The sequence below is a fragment of the Mus caroli genome, unplaced genomic scaffold (assembly GCF_978045245.1).
Source record: "Mus caroli unplaced genomic scaffold, Mus_caroli_1 scaffold_12, whole genome shotgun sequence".
Lineage (NCBI taxonomy): Eukaryota > Metazoa > Chordata > Mammalia > Rodentia > Muridae > Mus > Mus caroli.
The window spans coordinates 47907051-47930476 of NW_028227267.1; the positions used below are offsets into that span (position 1 = coordinate 47907051).

The 23426-nt window shown below is 42.1% G+C and overlaps 1 pseudogene and 1 gene segment (V, D, J or C); both read left to right on the forward strand.

The window, feature by feature from the left end:
• Positions 1-8576: 8576 nt before the first annotated feature.
• Positions 8577-8897, forward strand: LOC110309719 (T cell receptor alpha variable 4-like). The segment is given in 1 exon segment: positions 8577-8897. A coding segment is annotated over 1 exon segment (321 nt).
• Positions 8898-19777: 10880 nt separating this feature from the next.
• Positions 19778-20687, forward strand: LOC110309720 (T cell receptor alpha variable 13-1 pseudogene; annotated as a pseudogene).
• Positions 20688-23426: the final 2739 nt, after the last annotated feature.

The window sequence follows — 23426 nt, forward strand, 5'->3', positions numbered from 1 at the left end:
GAATTCTGACATAGCTAAGCCTTCACCAGTGTTCCAGTGTCCTAAAAAGTCCTTGAGCAGACCATGGGCTTGGAATTCAGTAAGAATGTTGCCTATTCAGTGATATTCAGAATTGCCTCTGGTATTACACTATCACTTTGAATAAAAGCTAAGTCACTGCCCTACACAGGAATTTACCATCATCTAGGAAGAAGGAAGTTTGAGACCTAAGGAGGAACCAGAGTAGATACTTAGAACTATAGACAGCTGAGTTACACCCATACACATGAATTTACAATGGCCTAGGGGGAAGGTTGACTATACAATAGACTAAGATAGGAACTATGGTAAGGGCACGAAGCCCTTGACCCTGGCTTCTAAGATTAAGTGGATCTTAGGTGGAGCTCTTTTTGATCCCAGTTGTTAACACTGAATTCTATCCCAGGTGGTTCCTGTCAGACCTTCTGTGTTTATATTCCTCTGTTTTGTGTGAGAATCCAGTAACCTCTTTGTACCTTGCTGGTGTGTCACCCAACTTCCCTATGTTCTTCTGTATAAAAAGTTTGGCTTCTGGTCCACTCGAGCACCGGGGTGCCTTGCCAGAGGAGTCTCCAGACACCCGAAAGGACCTGCACAGGATTCCCCACTGGATCCTAAGACCTTTGGTGAGTGGAACACAGCTTCTGCTCCAATCCAATTGAGCGGAACCTGAGACTGCATTAACTAGGGAAGCAGGCAACCTGGCCTGAGGTGGGGCACAAGTCCCTTCCGGTCCACTCGAGCACTGGGGTGTCTTGCCAGTGGAGTCTCCGGACACCCGCAAGGACACACACAGGATTCCCCATGGGATCCTAAGACTTCTGGTGAGTGGAACACAACTTCTGCCAGGAGGCAGGTTCGAACACAAGATATTTGGGCACCTTCCCTGCAAGAATAGAGCTTGCCTGCAGGGAATACTCTGACCACTGAAACTAAGGAGAGAGCCAGCCTCCCAGGTCTGCTGATAGAGGCTAACAGAGTCACCTGAGGAACAAGCTCTAACCAGAGGCAACTATAACAGCTAGCTTCAGAGATTACCAGATGGCGAAAGGCAAACGTAAGAATCCTACTAACAGAAATCAAGACCACTCACCATCATCAGAATGCAGCACTCCCACCCCACCTAGTCTTGGGCACCCCAACACAATCGAAAATCTAGACCCAGATTTAAAAGCATATCTCATGATGATGGTAGAGGACATCAAGAAGGACTTTCATAACTCACTTAAATACAGGAGAGCACTGGTAAAGAGTTACAGGTCCTTAAAGAAAAACAGGAAAACACAACCAAACTGGTAGAAGTCCTTAAAGAAAAACAGGAAAACACATCCAAACAGGTGATGGAAATGAACAAAACCATACTAGACCTAAAAAGGGAAGTAGACACAATAAAGAAAAACCAAAGTGAGGCAACACTGGAGATAGAAACCCTAGGAAAAAAATCTGGAACCATAGATGCAAGCATCAGCAACAGAATACAAGAGATGGAATAGAGAATCTCAGGTGCAGAAGATTCCATAGGGAACATCGGCACAACAATCAAAGAAAATACAAAATGCAAAAGGATCCTAACTCAAAACATCCAGGAAATACAGGACACAATGAGAAGACCAAACCTACGGATAATAGGAGTGGATGAGAATGAAGATTTTCAACTTAAACGGCCAGCAAATATCTTCAACAAAAAAATAGAAGAAAACTTCCCAAACCTAAAGAAAGAGATGCCCATGATCATACAAGAAGCCTACAGAACTCCAAATAGACTTGACCAGAAAAGAAATTCCTCCTGAAACATAATAATCAGAACAACAAATGCACTAAATAAAGATAGAATATTAAAAGCAGTAAGGGAGAAAGGTCAAGTAACATATAAAGGCAGGCCTATCAGAATTACACCAGACTTTCCACCAGAGACTATGAAAGCCAGAAGAGCCTGGACAGATGTTATACAGACACTAAGAGAACACAAATGCCAGCCCAGGTTACTATACCGGGCCAAACTCTCAATTACCATAGATGGAGAAACCAAAGTCTTCCAGGACAAAACCAAATTCACACATTATCTTTCCACGAATCCAGTCCTTCAACGGTTAATAACAGAAAAAAAACAATACAAGGACGGAAATCACGCCCTAGAAAAAGCAAGAAGGTAATCCCTCAACGAACCTAAAAGAAGACTGCCACAAGAACAGAATGTCAACTCTAACAACAAAAATAAAAGGAAGCAACATTAACTTTCCCTTAATATTTCTTAATATCAATGGACTCAATTCTCCAATAAAACGACATAGACTAACAGACAGGCTACACAAACGGGAACCAACATTCTGCTGCTTACAGGAAACCCATCTCAGGGAAAAAGACACTACCTCAGACTGAAAGGCTGGAAAACAATTTTCCAAGCAAATGGTCTGAAGAAACAAGCTGGAGTAGCCATTCTAATATCGAATAAAATCGACTTCCAACCCAAAGTTATCAAAAAAGACAAGGAGGGACACTTCATACTCATCAAAGGTAAAATCCTACAAGAGGAACTCTCAATTCTGAATATCTATGCCTCAAATGCAAGGGCAGCCACATTCATTAAAGACACATTAGTAAAGCTCAAACCACACATTGCACCTCACACAATAATAGTGGGAGATTTCAACACACCACTTTCATCAATGGACAGATCCTGGAAACAGAAACTAAACAGGGACACAGTGAAACTAATAGAAGTTATGAAACAAATGGACTTAACAGATATCTACAGAACATTTTATCTTAAAACAAAAGGATATACCTTCTTCTCAGCACCTCAAGGGACCTTCTCCAAAATTGATCATATAATTGGTCACAAAACAGGCCTCAACAGATACAAAAATATTGAAATTGTCCCATGCATCCTATCAGATCACCATGGACTAAGGCTGATCTTCAATAACAACATAAATAATGGAAAGCCAACATTCACGTGGAAACTGAATAACACTCTTCTCAATGATATCTTGGTCAAGGATGGAATAAAGAAAGAAATTAAAGACTTTTTACAGTTTAATGAAAATGAAGCCACAACTTACCCAAACCTATGGGACACAATGAAACCATTTCTAAGAGGGAAACTCATAGCTCTGAGTGCCTCAAAAAAGAAACTAGAGAGAGCACACACTAGCAGCTGTCACATCTAAAAGCTCTAGAACAAAAGGAAGAAAATTCACCCAAGAGGAGTAGACGGCAGGCAATAATCAAACTCAGGGGCGAAATCAACCAAGTGGAAACAAGAAGAACTATTCAAAGAATTAACCAAACGAGGAGTTGGTTCTTTGAGAAAATCAACAAGATGGATAAACCCTTAGCTAGACTCACTAGAGGGCACAGGGACAACATCCTAATTAACAAAATCAGAAATGATTTTGGGAGACATAACAACAGACCCTGAAGAAATCCAAAACATCATCAGATCCTTCTACAAAAGGCTATACTCAACAAAACTTGAAAACCTGGATGAAATGGACAAATTTCTGGACAGATACCAGGAACCAAAATTAAATCAGGATCAAGTTAAGGAGCTAAACAGTCCCATATCCCCTAAAGAAATAGAAGCAGTCATTAATAGTCTCCCAACCAAAAAGAGCCCAGGACCAGATGGGTTTAGTGCAGAGTTCTACCAGACCTTCAAAGAAGATCTAATTCCAGTTCTGCACAAACTATTCCACAAAATAGAAGTAGAAGGAACTCTACCCAACTCATTCTATGAAGCCACAATTACTCTGATAACTAAACCACAGAAAGATCCAACAAAGATAGAGAACTTCAGACCAATTTCCCTTATGAATATTGATGCAAAAATACTCAATAAAATTCTCGCTAACTGAATCCAAGAACACATTAAAGCAATTATCCATCCTGACCAAGTAGGTTTTATTCCAGAGATGCAGGGATGGTTTAATATATGGAAATCCATCAATGTAATCCATTATATAAACAAACTCAAAGACAAAAACCACATGATCATCTTGTTAGATGCAGAAAAAGCATTTGACAAGATCCAACACCCATTCATGATAAAAGTCTTGGAAAGGTCAGGAATTCAAGGCCCATACCTAAACATGATAAAAGCAATCTACAGCAAACCAGTAGCCAACATCAAAATAAATGGTGAGAACCTTGAAGCAATCCCACTAAAATCAGGGACTAGACAAGGCTGTCCACTCTCCCCATACCTATTCAACATTGCACTTGAAGTCCTAGCCAGAGCAATATGACAACAAAAGGAGATCAAGGGGATACAAATTGGAAAAGATGAAGTAAAAATATCACTTTTTGCAGATGATATGATAGTATATATAAGTGACCCTAAAAATTCCACCAGAGAACTCCTAAACCTGATAAACAGCTTCGGTGAAGTAGCTGGATATAAAATTAACTCAAACAAGTCAATGGCCTTTCTCTACACAAAGAATAAACTGGCTGAGAAAGAAATTAGGGAAACAACATCCTTCTCAATAGTCACAAATAATATAAAATATCTTGGCGTGACTCTAACAAAGGAAGTGAAAGATCTCTATGATAAGAACTTCAAGTCTCTGAAGAAAGAAATTAAAGAAGATCTCAGAAGATGGAAATATCTCCTCCCATGCTCATGGATTGGCAGGATTAACATTGTAAAAATGGCTATCTTGCCAAAAGCAATCTACAGATTCAATGCAATCCCCGTCAAAATTCCAACTCAATTCTTCAAGGAATTAGAAAGAGCAATCTGCAAATTCATCTGGAATAACAAAAAACCTAGGATAGCAAAAACTCTTCTCAAGGATAAAAGAACCTCTGGTGGAATCACCATGCCTGACCTAAAGCTTTACTACAGAGCAATTGTGATAAAAACTGCATGGTACTGGTATAGTGACAGACAAGTAGACCAATGGAATAGAATTGAAGACCCAGAAATGAACCCACACACCTGTGGTCACTTGATCTTCAACAAGGGAGCTAAAAACATCCAGTGGAAGAAAGACAGCATTTTCAACAAATGGTGCTGGCACAACTGGTTGTCATCATGTAGAAGAATGCGAATCGATCCTTTCCTATCTCCTTGTACTAAGGTCAAATCTAAGTGGATCAAGGAACTTCACATAAAACCAGAGACACTGGAACTTATAGAGGATGAAGTGGGGAAAAGCCTTGAAGATATGGGCACAGGGGAAAGATTTTTGAATAGAACAGCAATGGCTTGTGCTGTAAGATTGAGAATTGACAAGTGGGACCTTATTAAACTGCAAAGCTTCTGCAAGGCAAAAGACACCGTCAATAAGACAAAAAGACCACCAACAGATTGGGAAAGGATCTTTACCTATCCTAAATCAGATAGGGGACTAATATCCAATATATATAAAGAACTCAAGAAGGTGGACCCCAGAAAATCAAATATCCCCATTAAAAAATTTGCTCAGAACTGAACAAAGAATTCTCACCTGAGGAATACCGAATGGCTGAGAAGCACCTGAAAAAATGTTCAACATCCTTAATCATCAGGGAAATGCAAATCAAAACAACCCTGAGGTTCCATCTCATACCAGTCCTAATGGCGAAGATCAAAAATTCAGGTGAGAGCAGATGCTGGCGAGGATGTGGAGAAAGAGGAACACTCCTCCATTGTTGGTGGGATTGCAAGCTTGTACAACCACTCTGGAAATCAGTCTGGCAGTTCCTTAGAAAATTGGACATCGTACTACAGGAGGATCTAGCAATACCTCTCCTGGGCATATATCCAGAAGATGTTCCAACCGGTAAGGAGGACACATGCTCCATTATGTTCATAGCAGCCGTATTTATAATAGCCAGAAGCTGGAAAGAACCCAGATGTCCCTCAACAGAGGAATAGATACAGAAAATGTGGTACATTTACACAATGGAGTCCTACTCAGCTATTAAAAAGAATGAATTTATGAAATTCCTAGCCAAATGGATGGACCTGGAGGGCATCATCTTGAGTGAGGTGACATAATCACAAAGGAACTCACACAATATGTATTCACTGATAAGTGGATATTAGCCCAAAACTTAGGATACCCAAGATATAAGATACAGTTTGTTAAACACATGAAACTCAAGAAGAATGAAGACTGAAGTGTGGACACTATGCCCCTCCTTAGAATTGGGAACAGAACACCCATGGAAGGAGACAAAGTTTGGAGCTATGACGAAAGGATGGACCATCTAGAGACTGCCTATCCAGAGATCTATCCCATGATCAGCATCCAAATGCTGACAACATTGCATTCACTAGCAAGATTTTGCTGAAAGGACCCAGATATAGCTGTCTCTTGTGAGACTATGCTGGGGCTTGGCAAACACAGAAGTGGATGCTCATAGTCAGCTAGTGAATGGATCACAGGGCCCCCAATGGAGGAGCTGGAGAAAGTACCAAAGGAGCTGAAGGGATCCGCAACCCTATGGGTGGAACAACATTATGAACTAACCAGTACCCGGGAGCTCTTGACTCTAGCTGCATATGTATCAAAAGATGGCCTAGTCGGCCATCACTGGAAAGAGATGGACATTGCAAACTTTATATGCCCCAGTGTAGGGGAATGCCAGGGCCAAAAAAATGGCAATGGGTATGTAGGGAAGTAGGGGGGAAGGAATGGGGGACTTTTGGGATAGCATTGGAAATGTAATTGAGGAAAAGCTGTAATAAAAAAATGTTTGATGCTCGTTTTGACAAATTACATTCAGATTCTACACAACCTCTCCTGTGTGCATCTGTCTGTCATTTCATCCAACACTTTGCCCACCTGCGACTAGAGACCCTTTCCATGCAGACAAAGGGGCCCAGAGGGTCTGTGGCATTTATTGTACTATTAAACTCACTGCTACTGTTTGTAGACTGAGTGTTTTTAGAATGTGTGCAATAGCCTATATAATTTACAGGTACGGCATAGTGGAAGGTTATCTGGAAACTGTGCTCATGTTTTAATTCTTGTATATGTATATATCATATTTATTATTTTAATAATCAATATAGAATATATAAATATGTAATATATTATTTTGTATATTTATATGTTTACTATAATAACCCCAAGCCTTTATTTTGGGAGCTTGCTTTTTCTTCGTTGCTTCTTTACTGAAGAAACCCCAGTCCTTCCTTGTAATATAAGGCTTTAGCACTCTCCTTCCCCATCTCTCTATTTTCACACTTCTTCAGAGTTATATTTCCTTGGCGGACTGAAACTTGCCTTTCAGAAAACTTGGTATTGCAACAGACCGTGGTGTCTATTTTATATATTTAAAACTGCAATTCCTTGCCCCCTTCTCTCTCCTATTTTTTTTTCTAACAGGGTTTCCCTTTTGGGGTCTAAGTCTCATTAATGAAAGAAGCTTGTTGTCTCAGTTTCTCCCTGGAATTCCATGAATTGCTCCACACCAAGCATCTAAGCTCTCTGATAATGTGGATTCACAGGGTGGGGGTGGGGTCTGCTTCCCTATTTGATACAGTACTTGGAAAATAGGTAATATGTGGACCTGGGATCCTTAACAGATACCCATGTATTAGGAGAGGGAAGATCCCAGTTTAGACGTTTCATCCGATCTTTTTTGGAATTTAGGGTTTTGTGGTTTATCTTCTGGAGCATATTTCAGGCCACAGCATGCTAGCTAATAAAAAAGAGTTTGCTTAGTGATATGACTGTTCCTGAGTCTGTGAGTGTTGGATGTCTACAGTAGCTGACCTCCCCCTGGGGCTGACCCACAGGGACGGGGAAAGAAGAGCATGAGTGAATCTACCTGTCCTGTAGTTGCTTTATGATGCCCTAATGGATTAGCCCGTACCAAACATTTAATGTGAAACCCAGACTGCTACACTCAGAGGGTGGGTGCCCCTCCCCCCCACTTCCTACTCCTCTACTTCCTTTTGCTTTGGGGCTTTGCAATTTGAAAGGATGGTGCTCCCCTAGCAGTTGCTGCCCTGCTATTGGCTGTTCTCTGGGGAGCATACCCAGATGAGGGAAAGCAAGAGTGGTTGTTGCCTGGCAGTGGCTTCTGAGTCTCCTCCTTGGTTCGTATTCTGGTCTAAGCTCAGACTCACCAAAGAATCTGGAATCTGGGCCTGTGCTTAAAAGAGAATATGAAGCAGGTGGCAAAAGTGACTGTGCTCCTGATCTTGGGTGAGTTCTTTTTGGACTAAGAGGAATTAGGACCGGGGCTTTTGAATGTTGAACCAGGGATCTTCAACTAGGCAGGCCAACTGCCCTTTATCCAAGATGCCCAGGAAAACTTTGTGGTGTTATTCATCGCTGGCCTTTCCTCAGCCTTTATGTGAAGCATGTGTTGGGGTTGGGAAAGGTATTTACGGTCACTGTTCACTCACATCCATGCAAGGGAGGGAGACAGTAGCTGCTACCACTGTACCTGTGATCCTGGCATCCTTTGAATTAGAGGAAAGGATAATTTTAATCTGAATCACAAATGGAAAGTAAATTGGATATCTGTAAGCAGGAAGAGTAAGGGGTAGGCTCGACTGAGAAACAGCTGTGTGAACTGCAGAGGGATTCTAATCATGTTGTTTCAGGATAGGAATGAGGAATGTGTTTGTTCCTACAGTCTCGTGGAGCCTTGCCAAGACCACCCAGCCCCCCTCCATGGAGGCCTATGAAGGGCAAGAAGTGAATGTGTCCTGCAGCCATACAAACATTGCTACAAGCGAGTACATCTACTGGTACCGGCAGGTCCCCCCCCAGGGACCACAGTTTATCATTCAAGGATATAAGGACTATGTGGCAAATGAAGTGGCATCTCTGTTTATCTCTGCTGACCGGAAGCTCAGCACTCTGAGCCTGCCCTGGGTTTCCCTGAGAGACGCTGCTGTGTATTACTGCATTGTGACTGACACACAGTGAGACAGCTGGCTCTGCACCTGTGCAGTATCCTGTGGTGGGGTAGGTGGAAGTACAGACACAGTGCTCTGCAAAGTTCCACTGCATTTTTATTTTTAGAAGGTGTAAGCGTGCATTCTTATGTTACCTACGTTTTTGTTACCTAGTTTAAAATTCATTCAATTTCATATAGGCATTTCAGTTTTGACAGTGTTAAATTTAAAAAGTAAGAGGGCAGGGGATGGAGAAATGGTTCAGTGGTTAAGACCACTTTTTTGCTCAGTCCAGTGGTTGGCTGAGTGCATCCACCTTTGTATTTGTCAGGTACTTGCAGAGCCTCTCAGGAGACAGCTATATCAGGCTCCTGTCAGAAAGCACTTGTTAGCATCCACAACTGGGTTTGGTATCTGTATATGGGATGGATCCCCAGGTAGGGCAGTCTCTGGATGGCCTTTCCTTCAGTCTTTGCTCACATTTTGTCTCTGTATCATCTCCCATGGGTGTTTTGTTCTCCCTTCTAAGAAGGACCAAAGTATCCACACTTTGGTCTTCCTTTTTCTTGAGCTTCATGTGGTCTGTGAGCACAGGGTTCCCAATGGAGGAGCTAGAGAAAGGACTCAAGGAGCTGAAGGGGTTTGCAGCCCCATAGGAGGAACAACAATATGAACCAACCAGTACCCCCAGAGCTCCCAGGGACTAAACCACCAACCAAAGAGTACGCATGGAGGGACCCATGGTTCCAGCTGCACATGTAGCAGATGATAGTCTTGTTAGACATCAATGGGAGGAGTGGTCCTTGGTTCTGTGAAGGCTTGATGCCCCAGTGTAGGGAAATGCCAGAACAGTGAAGTGGGAGTGGGTGAGATAGTGAGCAGGGCGAGGGGGGATGGGATAGGGGATTCTTGGAGGGTAAAAGAGGAAAGGGGATAAAATTTGATATGTAAATAAAGAATATATCTAAAAAAAAAAAAAAAAGAGCACATTTTGCTACAGCCACTGCCCACATCCCTGGAGACCTGTTGCCAGAGCAACCAGGTGAGATGCCCAAGCCTTAAGCCCTTTCCCCCTGCATCCCCTGGCAAGCCCAGTACCCTCTTTGCTCCTTCTTTTGGTATGTCTCTAACTTCAATCCCAGAGGCCTGCAGCTATGAGGGACCGCTGGCCCCTCTAGGCAAACCCAGCAGCAGACAGCTTTGCTCTGGCCCCTCTGCACTTCATTTTCCAGACCATAGTTCTGCCTGCTTCCTTGGAAGCCTGCTGCCACCAGGGTCAACCAGCTTTCCCTGCAATCCCAGAGGCCTGCTGACAGCAGGAACTGCTAGGCTTCCCAACACAAGGAACAACCAATGGGTAAAGGAGAGCCTAAGAAAACAATCAACAAAAGCCAAGGTAATAAGGCATCACCAGTACCCAGTTATCCTACTACAGCAAGCCCTGGATATACTAACACACCTGAGGCCAAAGAAAATGACTTTAAATCTAACCTTATGAAGATGATAGAAGCCTTTAAAGAGGAAATGATAAATCCCTTAAAGAAATACAGGAACACGCAATCAAATAATAATGAATAAATATAAGAAATTACAGGGAAATACAATCAAACAGGTGAAGAAAATGGATAAAACTGCCTAAGACCTAAAAACAGAAATAGAAGCAATAAGGAAAACACAAACTGAGGCAGTTCTGGAGATGGAAAACCTAGGGAAGAGAACCGAAACTACAGACTCAGGCAGCACCAACAGAATATAAGAGATAGAAGAGAGAATCTCAGGCTTAGAAGATATGGAAAATGCTGAAGCTAAAACGTTTCTAACATAAAATATCCAAGAAATTTAGGACACTACAAAAAGACCAAACCTAAGAATCATAGGAGTAGAAGACTCCCAGTTTAAAGGCCCAGAAAATACCTTCAGCAAAACCACAGAAGGAAATTTCCCTAACCTAAAGAAAGAGATGCCTATAAACATACAAGAAGCTTAAAGAACACCAAAGAGATTGTACCAGAAAAGAAAATCCTCCTGCCACACAATAATCAAAACACTAAATGTACAGAACAAAGGAAAGAATATTAAAAGTCACAAGGGATTAAAGGCTAAGTAACATATAAAGACGGATCAACTAGAATTCTCAGAACTTCTCAAAAGAGACTTTCAAAGTCTGAAGAACCTGGACAGATGTCTTACAGTCTCTGAGAGATCACAGATGCCAGCCCAGACTACTATATCCAGCAAATCTTTCAATCACCATAGGTGGAGAAAATAAGGTATTCATAACAAAACCAAATTTAAACAATATCTTTCCACTAACCCACCCTACAGAGGATACCAGAAGAAAAACTCCAACACAAGGAGATTAATTACACCCAAGAACATAGGAAATAATAACCCCATACCAGCAAACCAAAGGAAGGAAAGCATGCACGTATGCACCCCCAACTCATTGTCATAAAATAAAAATAAATAAAAAGTCAGAATATATGACTATCTATAGGGTCTCTCCAGCTGGTGCTGACATTCTCACATGGCAGCTCACATCCCCAAGAACACAGAAGTAGGATTTCTCCCATAAGGTGGCAGGTCTCTCTTCCTGCATCCTATTGGGTGTCTGCATCACAAAAAACACAGGCATATAGGGGAGGGGATCACCCAGGCTATAAATATCAGAAAGCAGGAACTAATAGGGGTCACTGCCACAAGACTATTACAATAGGTATTTTAGGAGGACCTAGAGAACTACGATAGAAAGGTGGAAACAGGAAACAAAACGAAGCAGTGTGTGGTGTGCATGCATATAATCCCAGCACTAGGGAGGTAAAAGCAGGAGAATTGTAACTTCAATTTTTTTAAATCTTGTATTTAACGATGGTTCTTAAACACTTTGAACTCTCTTGTAACACCCCTCCCCACTGAGGTAGTGGAAAAGAAAGGATACAGGAGTTGGGGTGGGGGAAGTTGGACCTGTTTAAAAAGGTTCTTTGGAGCAACTCCCGTCTGTGTTGTCTGGAAATCAGCAGTTCAGTTCACAGGTTAGCAGGCAGTGGCAGCTCAACCCACGCAAACACTCCATGAATACATCAGCAGTCCAGTTCAGTAGAGTTGGGTTAGCATCAGTGGTGACACAACCTAGCAAAGACAGCCAGGCCTCAGTCTCAGAGGGACTGGCAGGAACACCAGGAGAAGTTCTCTGCTGTGCCTCTCTCAGGGAACTGAAGGTTAGCGATGCTGTGAGATCCACAAGCCTCACACAGCTAACTGTACCAGCAAGCCAAGCTGTCTCCTTCACTCTGTGAAGTCCTATTTATACCCTCCAAACATCACGTGTCCTCCATGAGCCTTGCCTCAGCACATGCATCCAATCAGCCTGAGTCTGCAGAAGTAGCAAGAAACTGCAGCACACCACCAGAAGTTTTTTGCTGTGTTTCTCTCTAACAAATACAGCTCAACTACACAATGTAAGGTGAACCAATACATTTGTGTCATTAGCAAAGAATCCTTTATCACGTGTTCCTTCATGTGCTTGCTTTAGCAGAACAGCCTCTCTTCTGTGTCTGCTTTAGCAAAACATTCCTTCACGAGTTTGCCTTAGCCTTTCACACCTGTGTCCACTTTAACTAAATGTTCCTTCACGTGTTTGCCCCAGCAAAACACCATCCAAATGACTTTCCAAAGAACCTGTCAGTTTTTATTTCACAAAATCATGAATTTGAGGACAGCTTTAGTGTCACAGAAAAACTATCTGAAAAACAAACAGATACAATTCACTCAAATGTCAATACCAGCAGATAGCTATAATTTATGATTTTGCATTTATATTTTTATAATTTACCTACATTATATGAGATTGTTAATTATGTATATGTAATGATGTGACAATATGTGAACAGAGATTTACTCTTCTGAATTTTTTATTAATTTATTTTCTTGGATATTACATTCTGACCAGTTTCCCCTCCCTTCTCTCCTTCCAGTTCCTTCTCTCCCTCCTCTTCCCTCCCCCATATACTTCTCCATATCTTCTCAGAAAAGGACAGGTCTCCCAGGCATATCTACCAAACACAGCATATGAACTTGCAATCTGACTAGGTGTTATCCCTCATATGAAGCCTGGATGAGGTGTCCCCAGTAGGAGGATAAAAGTCCCCAAAGCAGGCAAAAATGTCAGGGACAGTCTCGGCTCCCCTTGTTAGGAGTCCCACATGAACATAAGCTACACAACTATGACATATATGTAGAAGGCCTAGGTTAGACCTATGCAGGCTCCCCAATTGTCAGTTCATGCTCAGTGAGCCCCTATGAATCCAGAGGATTGTGGATTCTGAAGGGTTTTCTTGTGGCGTCTTTCACCCTCTGATTCCTACAATCCTTCCTCTTCTTCTTCCACAGGATTCACTGAGTTCTGCCTAATGTTTGGCTCTAGGTCTCAGCATCTGATTCTATCAGCTGCTGGATGGAGTCTTTCTGATGGTGATTATGCTAGGCTTCTGTCTATGAGTGTAGTAGAATTCATTAGGAATAATTTTTTTTTACCTTTTTTTCTTTTTGTCTGGCAAGTTTTGGTTCTATCCAAGGTCCCTGGCCATCCGGCTTCTGGTTTCTGGTACAGTGTCAAGGCCAGTGTCAAGGGTGGACTTCTTCTCATGGCACGAGTCTCAAGCTGGACCAATTATTGTTTAGCCACTCCCACAAGTGGGAGTACCACCCTTACCCCAGTACATCATGCTGGCAGGACAAATTGTAGGTCAAAGGTTTTGTAGCTGGGTTGATGACCCTATCCCTCCATTAGAAGTTTTGCATGGTTATAGGAGATAATTGGTTCTGGCTTATGCCCTATGACTAGGAGTCTTAACTAGGGTCACCCTAATAGTTTCCTGGGAGTTTCCATTGCTCTAGGTTTCTACTCTGCCACCTCCGAATTTCCTTTCAATTCTAGTTCTCTCCCAGTACTCTCCCTCCCAACTCCTGTAACATAGTCTTTACTGTTCCTGTCTCTACCCACTACCAGTCTATTTGAAATATATATTCGATTTCTCCTTTTTCTACTCTTATTATGCTTAGGTTTGGTCTTTTTATAGTGTCTCAGATTTCCAGGATGTTTCTTGTCAGAAACTTTTTAGATTCAACATTTTCTTTGACCAACGAATCTATTTCTTTTGTCATATCTTCAATGCATTCTCTTCCATCTCCTATATTCTGTTGGTGATGCTTGGATCTGGGGTTCCTGTTCGTTCACCTTGACTTTTATTTTCCTAAATTCCCTTAGTTTGTGCTTTTAAAAATTGCTTCTATTTTCTTTGGTTTTCTTTAAAGGATTTGTTAATTTCCTCCTTTAGGACCTCAATCATCTTCATAAAGTTGATTTTAAGTTCATTTTCTTTTGCTTTTGTTGTGTTGGAATAATCAGGGCTAGCTGCAGTAGGATAGCTGGGTTCTGGTGGTGACATTTTTCCTGGCTGTTGTTTTCTTCTTTTTTCTTATCCTGGCCTTTTGATATCTGGGTCTGGGGTACTTAAAGGTCTATGTACTGAGTTTGCTTTTGCTGGATGGGTATTTTGGTGCTTGGTTTCTGTTTCTTCTCTGATCTTCTGGTCTGTGTGGTCTCTGATAGAGCAGGAAGACTCCTGGTGGTGTGGGACTGAAGGTAGAGTGGACAGCAGCTGAGAGAGTTGGGTAGTTTGGTGGTCTGATGTCTTACCTGTACTTCTTCTGGTCTGCTTGGTCTCTGGTAGAGCGTTGAGTCTAGGCACCTCTTGGAGACTAGGGCACTGCAAATAGGAGGGCATGGGACTAGGGAGAGGATGGGAGGATGGTGAAAGAGTGAGAGAGTAGGGAAATTTTGGGGTAAGGTGGGAGTGCAGTATACCTGGACTTCTCCCAGTCTGTGAGGTCTCTATTAGAAGGAGGTGTGAACTGAGATTTAAAGACCATTTTGTGTCTTTCTGTTACAAGGGCATTGAACTGGGGGCTTTTGCATATGCTGGCCAAGATTTCCTAAGTCTTGAGTGTCAGTCTTGGAAGAGTTAGATAATGTCTTGCTCTTCATTTATATTGAAGGTATTCTTTAAACTACTGGAGATGCTTAGCTTGGTCAATTATTTATGAAGTAATTTTAAAAACAGATGGCTGGAGGATCATGTGGAAGGCAACAGCTTCAAGCAGGTCAGAGGCAGCACTTTGAGAAGAAGTATCAATACCATCACATGGATTTGGTCTGAGTGTTTTATTTTATAATGCACTAAAAGGCTTGTCTTTCTTATTGCACAGATGTAACATGGCTAAACAAACCTTCTTTACTTGGGTGTGTCCATGTATGTTGGAAGGAAAGATGGTTTGACTGGAGGAATGGTAAGATTTCCCTCCCTTCCTCTGTCTCTTCCTTCCTCCCTCCTTCATTTTCCCTCCCTCCCTCCCTCCCTCCCTCCCTCCCTCCCTCCCTCCCTCCCAACGTCCTTCCCTCCCTCCCTCCCTCCCTCCCTCCCTCCCTCCCTCCCTCCCTTCTTTCTTTCCCCTTCCCTTCCTCTTTCTCTTCCTTCCTTTCCTTTTTCTCTCTGTCCCTCCCTTCCTTCTTCTTGACATAGCATCTTACTATGCAGGCTGGTCTGGAACTTGCTATATAAATAACCCAGGACAACCTTCCACTCCATCCTGTCTGCCTTAGTTTCCTGTCTGGTGGAGTAACAGACACAAACCACTATAACCAACCAGTATGCAACTTTTTAAATAATTTGAGACTGTACCTGTGAACTATGAGATTCAACTAAATTTAAAGTAGGAGTCAGAGGAAAGTTAACCAGCAATGTTAGAAACAGCTGAGCTGTGTTCTGGCTCTCTTTCACAGAGTTGGTTCTAGCTTATTATTATATATAAAACATTATTAATATACTAAGTAGTAGAAGTATAAGCTCTGTGATTAGGGTTTTAGGATCCCTCTGTCCCTTCCTCACCTCTCTCTCTCTCTCTCTCTCCCCTTTCTTTTATATCTGTCCCTGCTGCCAGACTTATTTCTATCTTTATACTTCTCCTCCATTTTCTGTCTTGGTCCTCTCCCTACCTCTTTCCATTTTCTGTTTTTGCCTAAAACTTGCTATGTAAATGGGGCTGGCCTTGAATTTGTGACCACTCTTTTGCCTCTGCTTTTAAAGTACTGGAATTACAACCACCACCCCAGCCTCCACTTCTAATTTAGTTCCTTTTTTTAAGTAAAAAAAAAAAAAATCAATCCTTGTGGTTGCTTGAATGAGAATGGCTCTCATAGGCTCATATATTTAAACACTTGGTTCCCAGTTATAGCTAGTTCTCAGTTAGTTGGAGGTGTTTTGAGAAGTATTAGGAGGTGTGGCCTTATTGGAGGAGGTGTGTCACTAGGGGCAGACTTTGAGGTTTCAAAAGCCCAAGTTAGGCACCATCTAGCCTTCTTTCTGCCTCCTACTTGTGGATAAGTTGTAAACTTCCAGCTACTGCTCCAGAGTCATACTCTGCCTGCCTGCTGCCATGTTTCTCTCCATGACTGTCATAGACTCACTCTCTGAAGCTGTAATCAAGCCCTCTCCCAATTAAATCCTTTCTTTTATAAGTTGTCTTGGTCATGATGTCTTATTACAGCAATAGAAAAGTAACTAAGACAACACTGATTATAATAGTGGGTTTCATTTTGACAGTCCATACATGTATATAATGTGTTTTGCTCATGATCATTCTCTTGTTGCCATCCCTCCAACTGATCCCCTTCTTATGCCCCTCTACTCTCTATTCTTCTTTCTCTCTCTCTCTCTCTCTCTTCCTTTCTTGATTCAGTGTCTTTTATTGGGATTGCTTACAGAATTATGAGTAAGAGATTATTTGCAGGAGCATGAACATGAACTATCAGGGGCTGAATTATTGAAGAAAATATTTCTCGCAGCCATCAACTGCCTATAAATCCTCAGGTAGGGCCCCATGAATCCCTTCCCCTCCATGGTTGGATGTTGACAGGCCTCAATCTCGTGCAGAGAATCAGAGCAGCTGTGAGTTGAAGAGTCCCACACCACATCATGCCCAGAAGATAGCGTCCCAGCAAGCTGCATTCTGTTGATAAGGTCTTTTATTCTTTCTACCCAGTCTTCTGTGATATTATGTGAGCCTGAGAAGGAGTAATATCAATGTCCCCCTCATGGTGGTATGTTGCATGTAGTTTTAAAAAGCTACCACCTCTGCCAGGAATTGGACCACACTTTGGCCCCTCCTGGCTTCCCTTTTGTGCTACTAGCCCCCATCTAGCTTCCCTGAATTGTCAGATAAAACACAAACACACGTTTTTTTTGTTATTTTAGAATTTGTCTTCTTGGCACAATTGCTGGGCACAGATATCTCCTACCTTGCCACACCCACTCAGTGCCCTTACTAATTTATTATCTTCATCTCTCTACTTTTCCTAAATGTCAGTGGCTAGTCCCACCTAGCCTCTGCCAAATTCCTTGGCCACCTGCCTTTAGTGGAGGCTACAACCCCAGCTCTCCCGGAGACCTCACAAGGTTGCTGTGTTCTCCTGTTCCAAAACATGGTAGAAAGCCCTCTCTTCTCTGTGTCTGCCTTCTCCTCCTAGGACCCGGAAGTCCTATCTATACCTTCTGCCCAGCAATTGACCCCTGGCCTTCTTTACTGACAAATCAGAATTAATTGGGGAACAGGATGTTAGAATGAGAACCTGCCCTTACAGTGGTAGTTTCTGATGTCACTGCTTTGGTCAGTGTTGGGTCTATGTACTATCAACATTCAAAGAAAAGAAAAGAAAAGAAAAAAGAAAAGAAAAAAGAAAAGGAAAAGAAAGAAAAGAGCTTCAGGGGATAAGTATAATCTTCTAGATGGCAACTTGGTGTGTGCACCATACCCCTGTTCAGCTTGACTTAATTTTGAGTTCATAGAAGTTCATCCTCATGTTCAGCCTCCTTCTTTGAATCAACCCACTGAAAGGACATTGGAGTAGCAATTTTGAAACCTCAGTAAAAATCGGACTAGAGTTTTAGGTTTGGATTCTGAATTGGTAGAGAACCAGCCATCAGTAGGGGAATCTTTGTAATAGACCTTCACACACACACACACACACACACACACACACACACACACACACACACACACAGAGCTGGAAGAAACATGTAGTTGTTTATAGTCTATCAATTATTGGCCTAATATTTTATGTCGTCTTTGCAATAAAAGTAAGCCACATATCCATAACCTCAGGGTATTAATGACTTCTCTATTACTTCGTCAAGTAATTTTTACAGAAGAAAGAGTTTACAGAAGAAAGAGTTCCTTTGGAGTTTGCATCTGCCCATGTTGGCAGAGTGGAGGAACCAGGCACTAGGCAGTTAAAACAGCAGCTGAGAGTTCACATCTTGAATCACACACAAGAAGCAGAGGACAAACTGGGGGTGTTTCATGGCTTTTTGTGAGAGGGCAAGACTGAAGAGGTTCCTATACCTTGTATTCTTGCTGAGTCCTTTTTAAGTTTAACTAGAATTTGATTTCCTTGATGGAGAATTCTGTGGAAAGTTACATAGCTCTATTCTAGGAACCCAAGATCAAAATGTCCTAGCTAAGTTATCTGTTAAATTACCTGATTGCACTTAACCCCCTTCAGCTAACTACTTAGCTTCTGTTAAAATGCTTACTTTTGACAAGCTACCTTGAAGCTGCTGAGCAAAATTCGAGGACATGGTTTCTGCTTTAGAAAACCCTTTGCTATAGATACTCCACAGTATATTTAGGATCTGAAGACCTGGGAATAGTACCATATATCTGGAAAAAAGACTTTGAATTGGCTATAAACTGTGTCCCATCTTTTGTGGGATCCCCATAATATTTTGAAACCCCAAATCCTGCTCACAGGGATATACTTCCTCCAGAAAAGTCACCCCCTTTAAGTCTCCTAAATAGCTACCAACCAGGGATCAAGGATTTAAATGCTTGAGACTATTCAGGGATGTTTTGTTCCAATTATCACACTTAGATAATCTATTGTTGGAGAGGAACAATTTCAAAATCATGTTAGATTTCTCATCACATTCTAAAGGCTAACTTTCTGGTTGGAGGGAACTATTGTTATTAACACTTGCAACTGTACTTGTATTCTATTGCTGTGATAAAAGCCATGACCAAAAACTAGTCATGAGAGGAAAATATCTATTTCAGCTCAACTTCAAGGTCGTATGTAGTCCATCATTGTGGGAACTTATGGCAGGAACTGATTCAGAGACCAGATAGGAGTTCTGATTACTGATTTTCTACTCATGGCTTGCTTAATATGACTTCTTATATAACCCACTAGCTACTACCTGCCACGTGGTGGCCCCACCCACAGTGATCTGGGCTCTCCCACATCAAGACAATGCCCCAAGATATGTGGACATGCCAGTCTGATTTTCTCAGTTGAAGTTCTCTCTTCTCAAATGTTCATGGCTTGTGTTGTGTTGACAAAAAAACCTAACCAGTACAGTAACTTAGCCACTTTTATTAAAGGATAGTCCACAACACTGCTTATTTTTTGGGATTGGGAAAACACCAGAGATTGAAGGAGCAAAGCCTGCAATATCACATGTATGACATACTTTGTGAGTCTCTGTCCCTCGGTCCAATATTTGAGCTTAAGTTCTTTTTCCATAGGTGGTATTTTCCTCTGTGAGAGCTGAATAAAGATTATCTGATACCCAGCTGGTTGCTACTGTTACAATCTAAAAGTAGGATGAGGAAGAAGACGTTTCCTTTCATTTGCTTAGCAGACTAAATGATACCAGTTCCCTGATCGCAAGCAGGCTAATCCTGTTGTTCAGTAAGCATGGAAAACACCCAGATTTCCTGAAAGATCTGGACAGTGTGCAGAGAACATGCAATGCAATTCTGTATCTTTTCACCGTGTTTGTTCTCTGTTACACGATGCCAATTTTGATATTGGACGCACTTGGAACTTACTTCATTGACTTACTATTTAGTGTGTCTGAATGTCTTGGAGGTACAGGATCAAAGAGGACTGGAGCAGCTGGTGCAGCAGGAAGAAGCTGACCACAAGGGGGCAGAGCATCTCCGTTCCTGCAAACTGACAAAGGGATTTTTTGCTTGCCTGTTTTAAGAGCAGCCTGCAGTCAGCAGCCCTCTGTGCAGACAGCTGAAGTAGCCTCAGTTCTGTGGAGGACAGAGGAGGTGAGTTGATCACAGAGGCATCTTGTCTGGCTGAAGGCCAGAGTTTGGAGAGAGAGCAATGAAGACAGTGACTGGACCTTTGTTCCTGTGCTTCTGGCTGCAGCTGAACTGTGAGTGAGAGCTTTTGGGGAACAAGGTGTTTGTCACTGTTCATTATCAGTCTGTGGAGCAGACTGGACGTCTCCAGAATGTCTGAAATCACTGTAGGAAGGAAAGCAAAGTCTGGAGAACGGCAGCCTGATGGTCTTCTGCTGTTTCCTTTTGCACAGGTGTGAGCAGAGGGGAGCAGGTGGAGCAGCGCCCTCCTCACCTGAGTGTCCGGGAGGGAGACAGCGCCGTTATCATCTGCACCTACACAGACCCTAACAGTTATTACTTCTTCTGGTACAAGCAAGAGCCGGGAGCAGGTCTTCAGTTGCTTATTAGTGTTCTTTCAAATGTGGGCAGAAAAGAAGAACAAGGACTCACTCTCATACTGAACAAGACAGACAAACATCTCTCTCTGAACATCACAGCTGCCCGTCCTGAGGACTCAGCCGTGTACTTCTGCGCAGCCAGTGCACAGTGCTCCCCAGGCACCTGCAGTCTGCACATAAACCTGAGACTGGAGACAGGGGGCACAACTTTAAGAAAATGTTTGAAGTAGCTTCTTCCACTTCGTATTTTAAGTATATGAACTTCTAAAATATCCAGAAAGTTAGCTTCAATTGGACCTGAGAAATTTTGAAGAGACTTTTTACTGAGAATGAATTTCTTTTTTAAAATGTAAACTTTTATTATTTTATGTATATGAGTAGTTTGGCTGCATATGTCTGTCACTTGTGTGCTTAGTGCTGGCTGAGGCCAGAATAGGGCATGGGATCCTTTGGAACTGGAGTTACAGATGGTTGTAAGATGTCATGTGGGCTCTGGAAATCAGATCGGGTCTTTTGGAAGAGCAGCCAATGCTTTTTAAACCTTAGCCATCTTTTATTCTTTAATGATGTTTGTTAAATATTCCTTTTATTCTATTTTGAAGGCCAGGTGACTAAAGTACAATAAATGATAAGCTACTGTGCATTACATGACAATAACAGTCATATAAAGCTCAGGATAGATAAATTTGGGGCTCTCTTGGTTTTTCTTTTATTTATTTGTATTTTTGAGTCAGAGTCTCACCATGTAGCCATATTTGGCCTAGAACTTGCTGCTATGTAGACCATACTGGCCTCAAACTTATAGAGATCCATCTGCCTTTGCTTCCCAAGTGTTGGAACTAAAGTTGCCAGGCACTTATTATATACTATTTAAAAAATCTTTATTTTTGATAATTGCATGCATGTATACGATGTGTCTTAGTCATATCCACTCCATTCCCCCATTTTTGTCCCCTACCCCCAATGCCTAACACATTTTCCTCCTATTTTCATGTCTTCTCCTTTTATTTGGTTACCTTCTCTGCCAATTAGTGTTGTCTGCTGGAAAGGTGACTGATGTTGACTAGATCTTGTGCAGGAGACCATAAATCCAGTAATTTCACAAGTGCATTGGCCAGGTCATGTCCAGAAGACAACACTTCATAGCACTTTCCCATGTCCTCTGGCTCTTACACGCTTTCCGTTCCCTCCTCTTAGATGTTCCCTGAGCCTTGGGCAGCAGTTGATATAGATGTCATATTTAGGGATGAGAACTCTCAGTACTTTGACCAGCTAATGGTATCTGTATTAATTCCTGTCTATTGCAGAAGCTGCTTTGGTCAAGGCTAAGAGCAGCACTAATTTATAGATACAAACATAAATATTTAGAAGGGACTTTGACATGTCCATTTAGTTAGACAAAAGTAGTAGATTACCCACCCCTTAGGGCTATGACCAGGTTTAAAATAATAGGCAGGAATTCTCTCTCTATTGTGAAGCAAGTTTCAGATCTAGTTAGAAGGTTGTTGGTTACCCCCAGTCTTCATGCCACTATTGCACCATGGACCCTTTTTACTGGCAAGTTGATATTGTAACATTCAAGGTTCACTGCTAGGTCATGCACATGTACTACAGATGTCTTTTCTCCCCCAGATTTATTTCTTTCTGCTCTGCAGGCAAAGTGTATCGTGTCTTTAGCAGTGGTATCTCACTATGAAGATATATGGTGGGTGTGATGGTTATTATTATTATTTGATCACCTTTGTACAAACTGCAGTCATCTGGGAAGAGTAACCACAATTCAGATGATGCCTTCACCACATTACCCCATTTTCTTGATTAATGATTGATATTGGAGGGTCCAACCCACTTTGGCTAGTAGCAACCCTGGGAAGATGGTCCTAAGTTGTATTAAACAAACAAGCCAAGTGAGCACAGTGAGCAAGCCAGTCTGTAATATTCCTGCACGGCCTCTAATTCCTGCCACCATGTTTCTTTCTGTCTTGAGTTCCTGTGCTGAAGCCTCTTCAGGATGGACTTTAAACTATAGGATAAAATAAACTCCTCCCAGAGTTGTTTTTGGTCATGCTGTTTATTATGGCAGTATAACACAAACCAGCAGAGTGGACAAACAAGGGAAATGCTAACAGCCCATGTTTTTTTTTTTTTTCTTTTTAAATATTTTTTATTAGGTATTTTCCTCATTTACATTTCCAATGCTATCCCAAAAGTCCCCCATACTCTCCCCTCCACTCTGCTACCCATCCACTCCCACTTTTTGGCCCTGGCATTCCCCTGTACTGGGGCATATAAAGTTTGCAAGTCCAATGGGCCTCTCTTTCCAGTGATGGCCGACTAGGCCATCTTCTGATACATATGCAGCTAGAGACAAGAGCTCCGGGGTACTGGTTAGTTCATAATGTTGTTCCGCCTACAGGGTTGCAGATCCCTTTAGCTCCTTGGGTACTTTTCTCTAGCTCCTCCATTGGGGGCCCTGTGATCCATCCAATAGCTGACTGTGAGCATCCACTTCTGTGTTTGCTAGGCCCCGGCATAGTCTCACAAGAGACAGCTATATCTGGGACCTTTCAGCAAAATCTTGCTAGTGTATGCAATGTTTTCAGCATTTGGAGGCTGATTATGGGATGGATCCCTGGATATGGCACTCTCTAGATGGTCAATCCTTTTGTCTCAGCTCCAAACTTTGTCTCTGTAACTCCTTCCATGGGTGTTTTGTTCCCAATTCTAAGAAGGGGCAAAGTGTCCACACTTTGGTCTTCGTTCTTCTTCTTTTTCTTCTTCTTCTTTTTTTTTGTCATCTAGGCTGTTTATTTCTTAGCTATGTGAACAGAACAGTGATAAACATGGAAGGACGAGGCCCATATGGTATGTTGACTTAGATTCCTTCAGGCACACACCCAAGGGTGATATGACTGGATCACATAGCAGTCTGTGTTTTGAAAAACTGCCATACTGGTCTCCATAGTGAC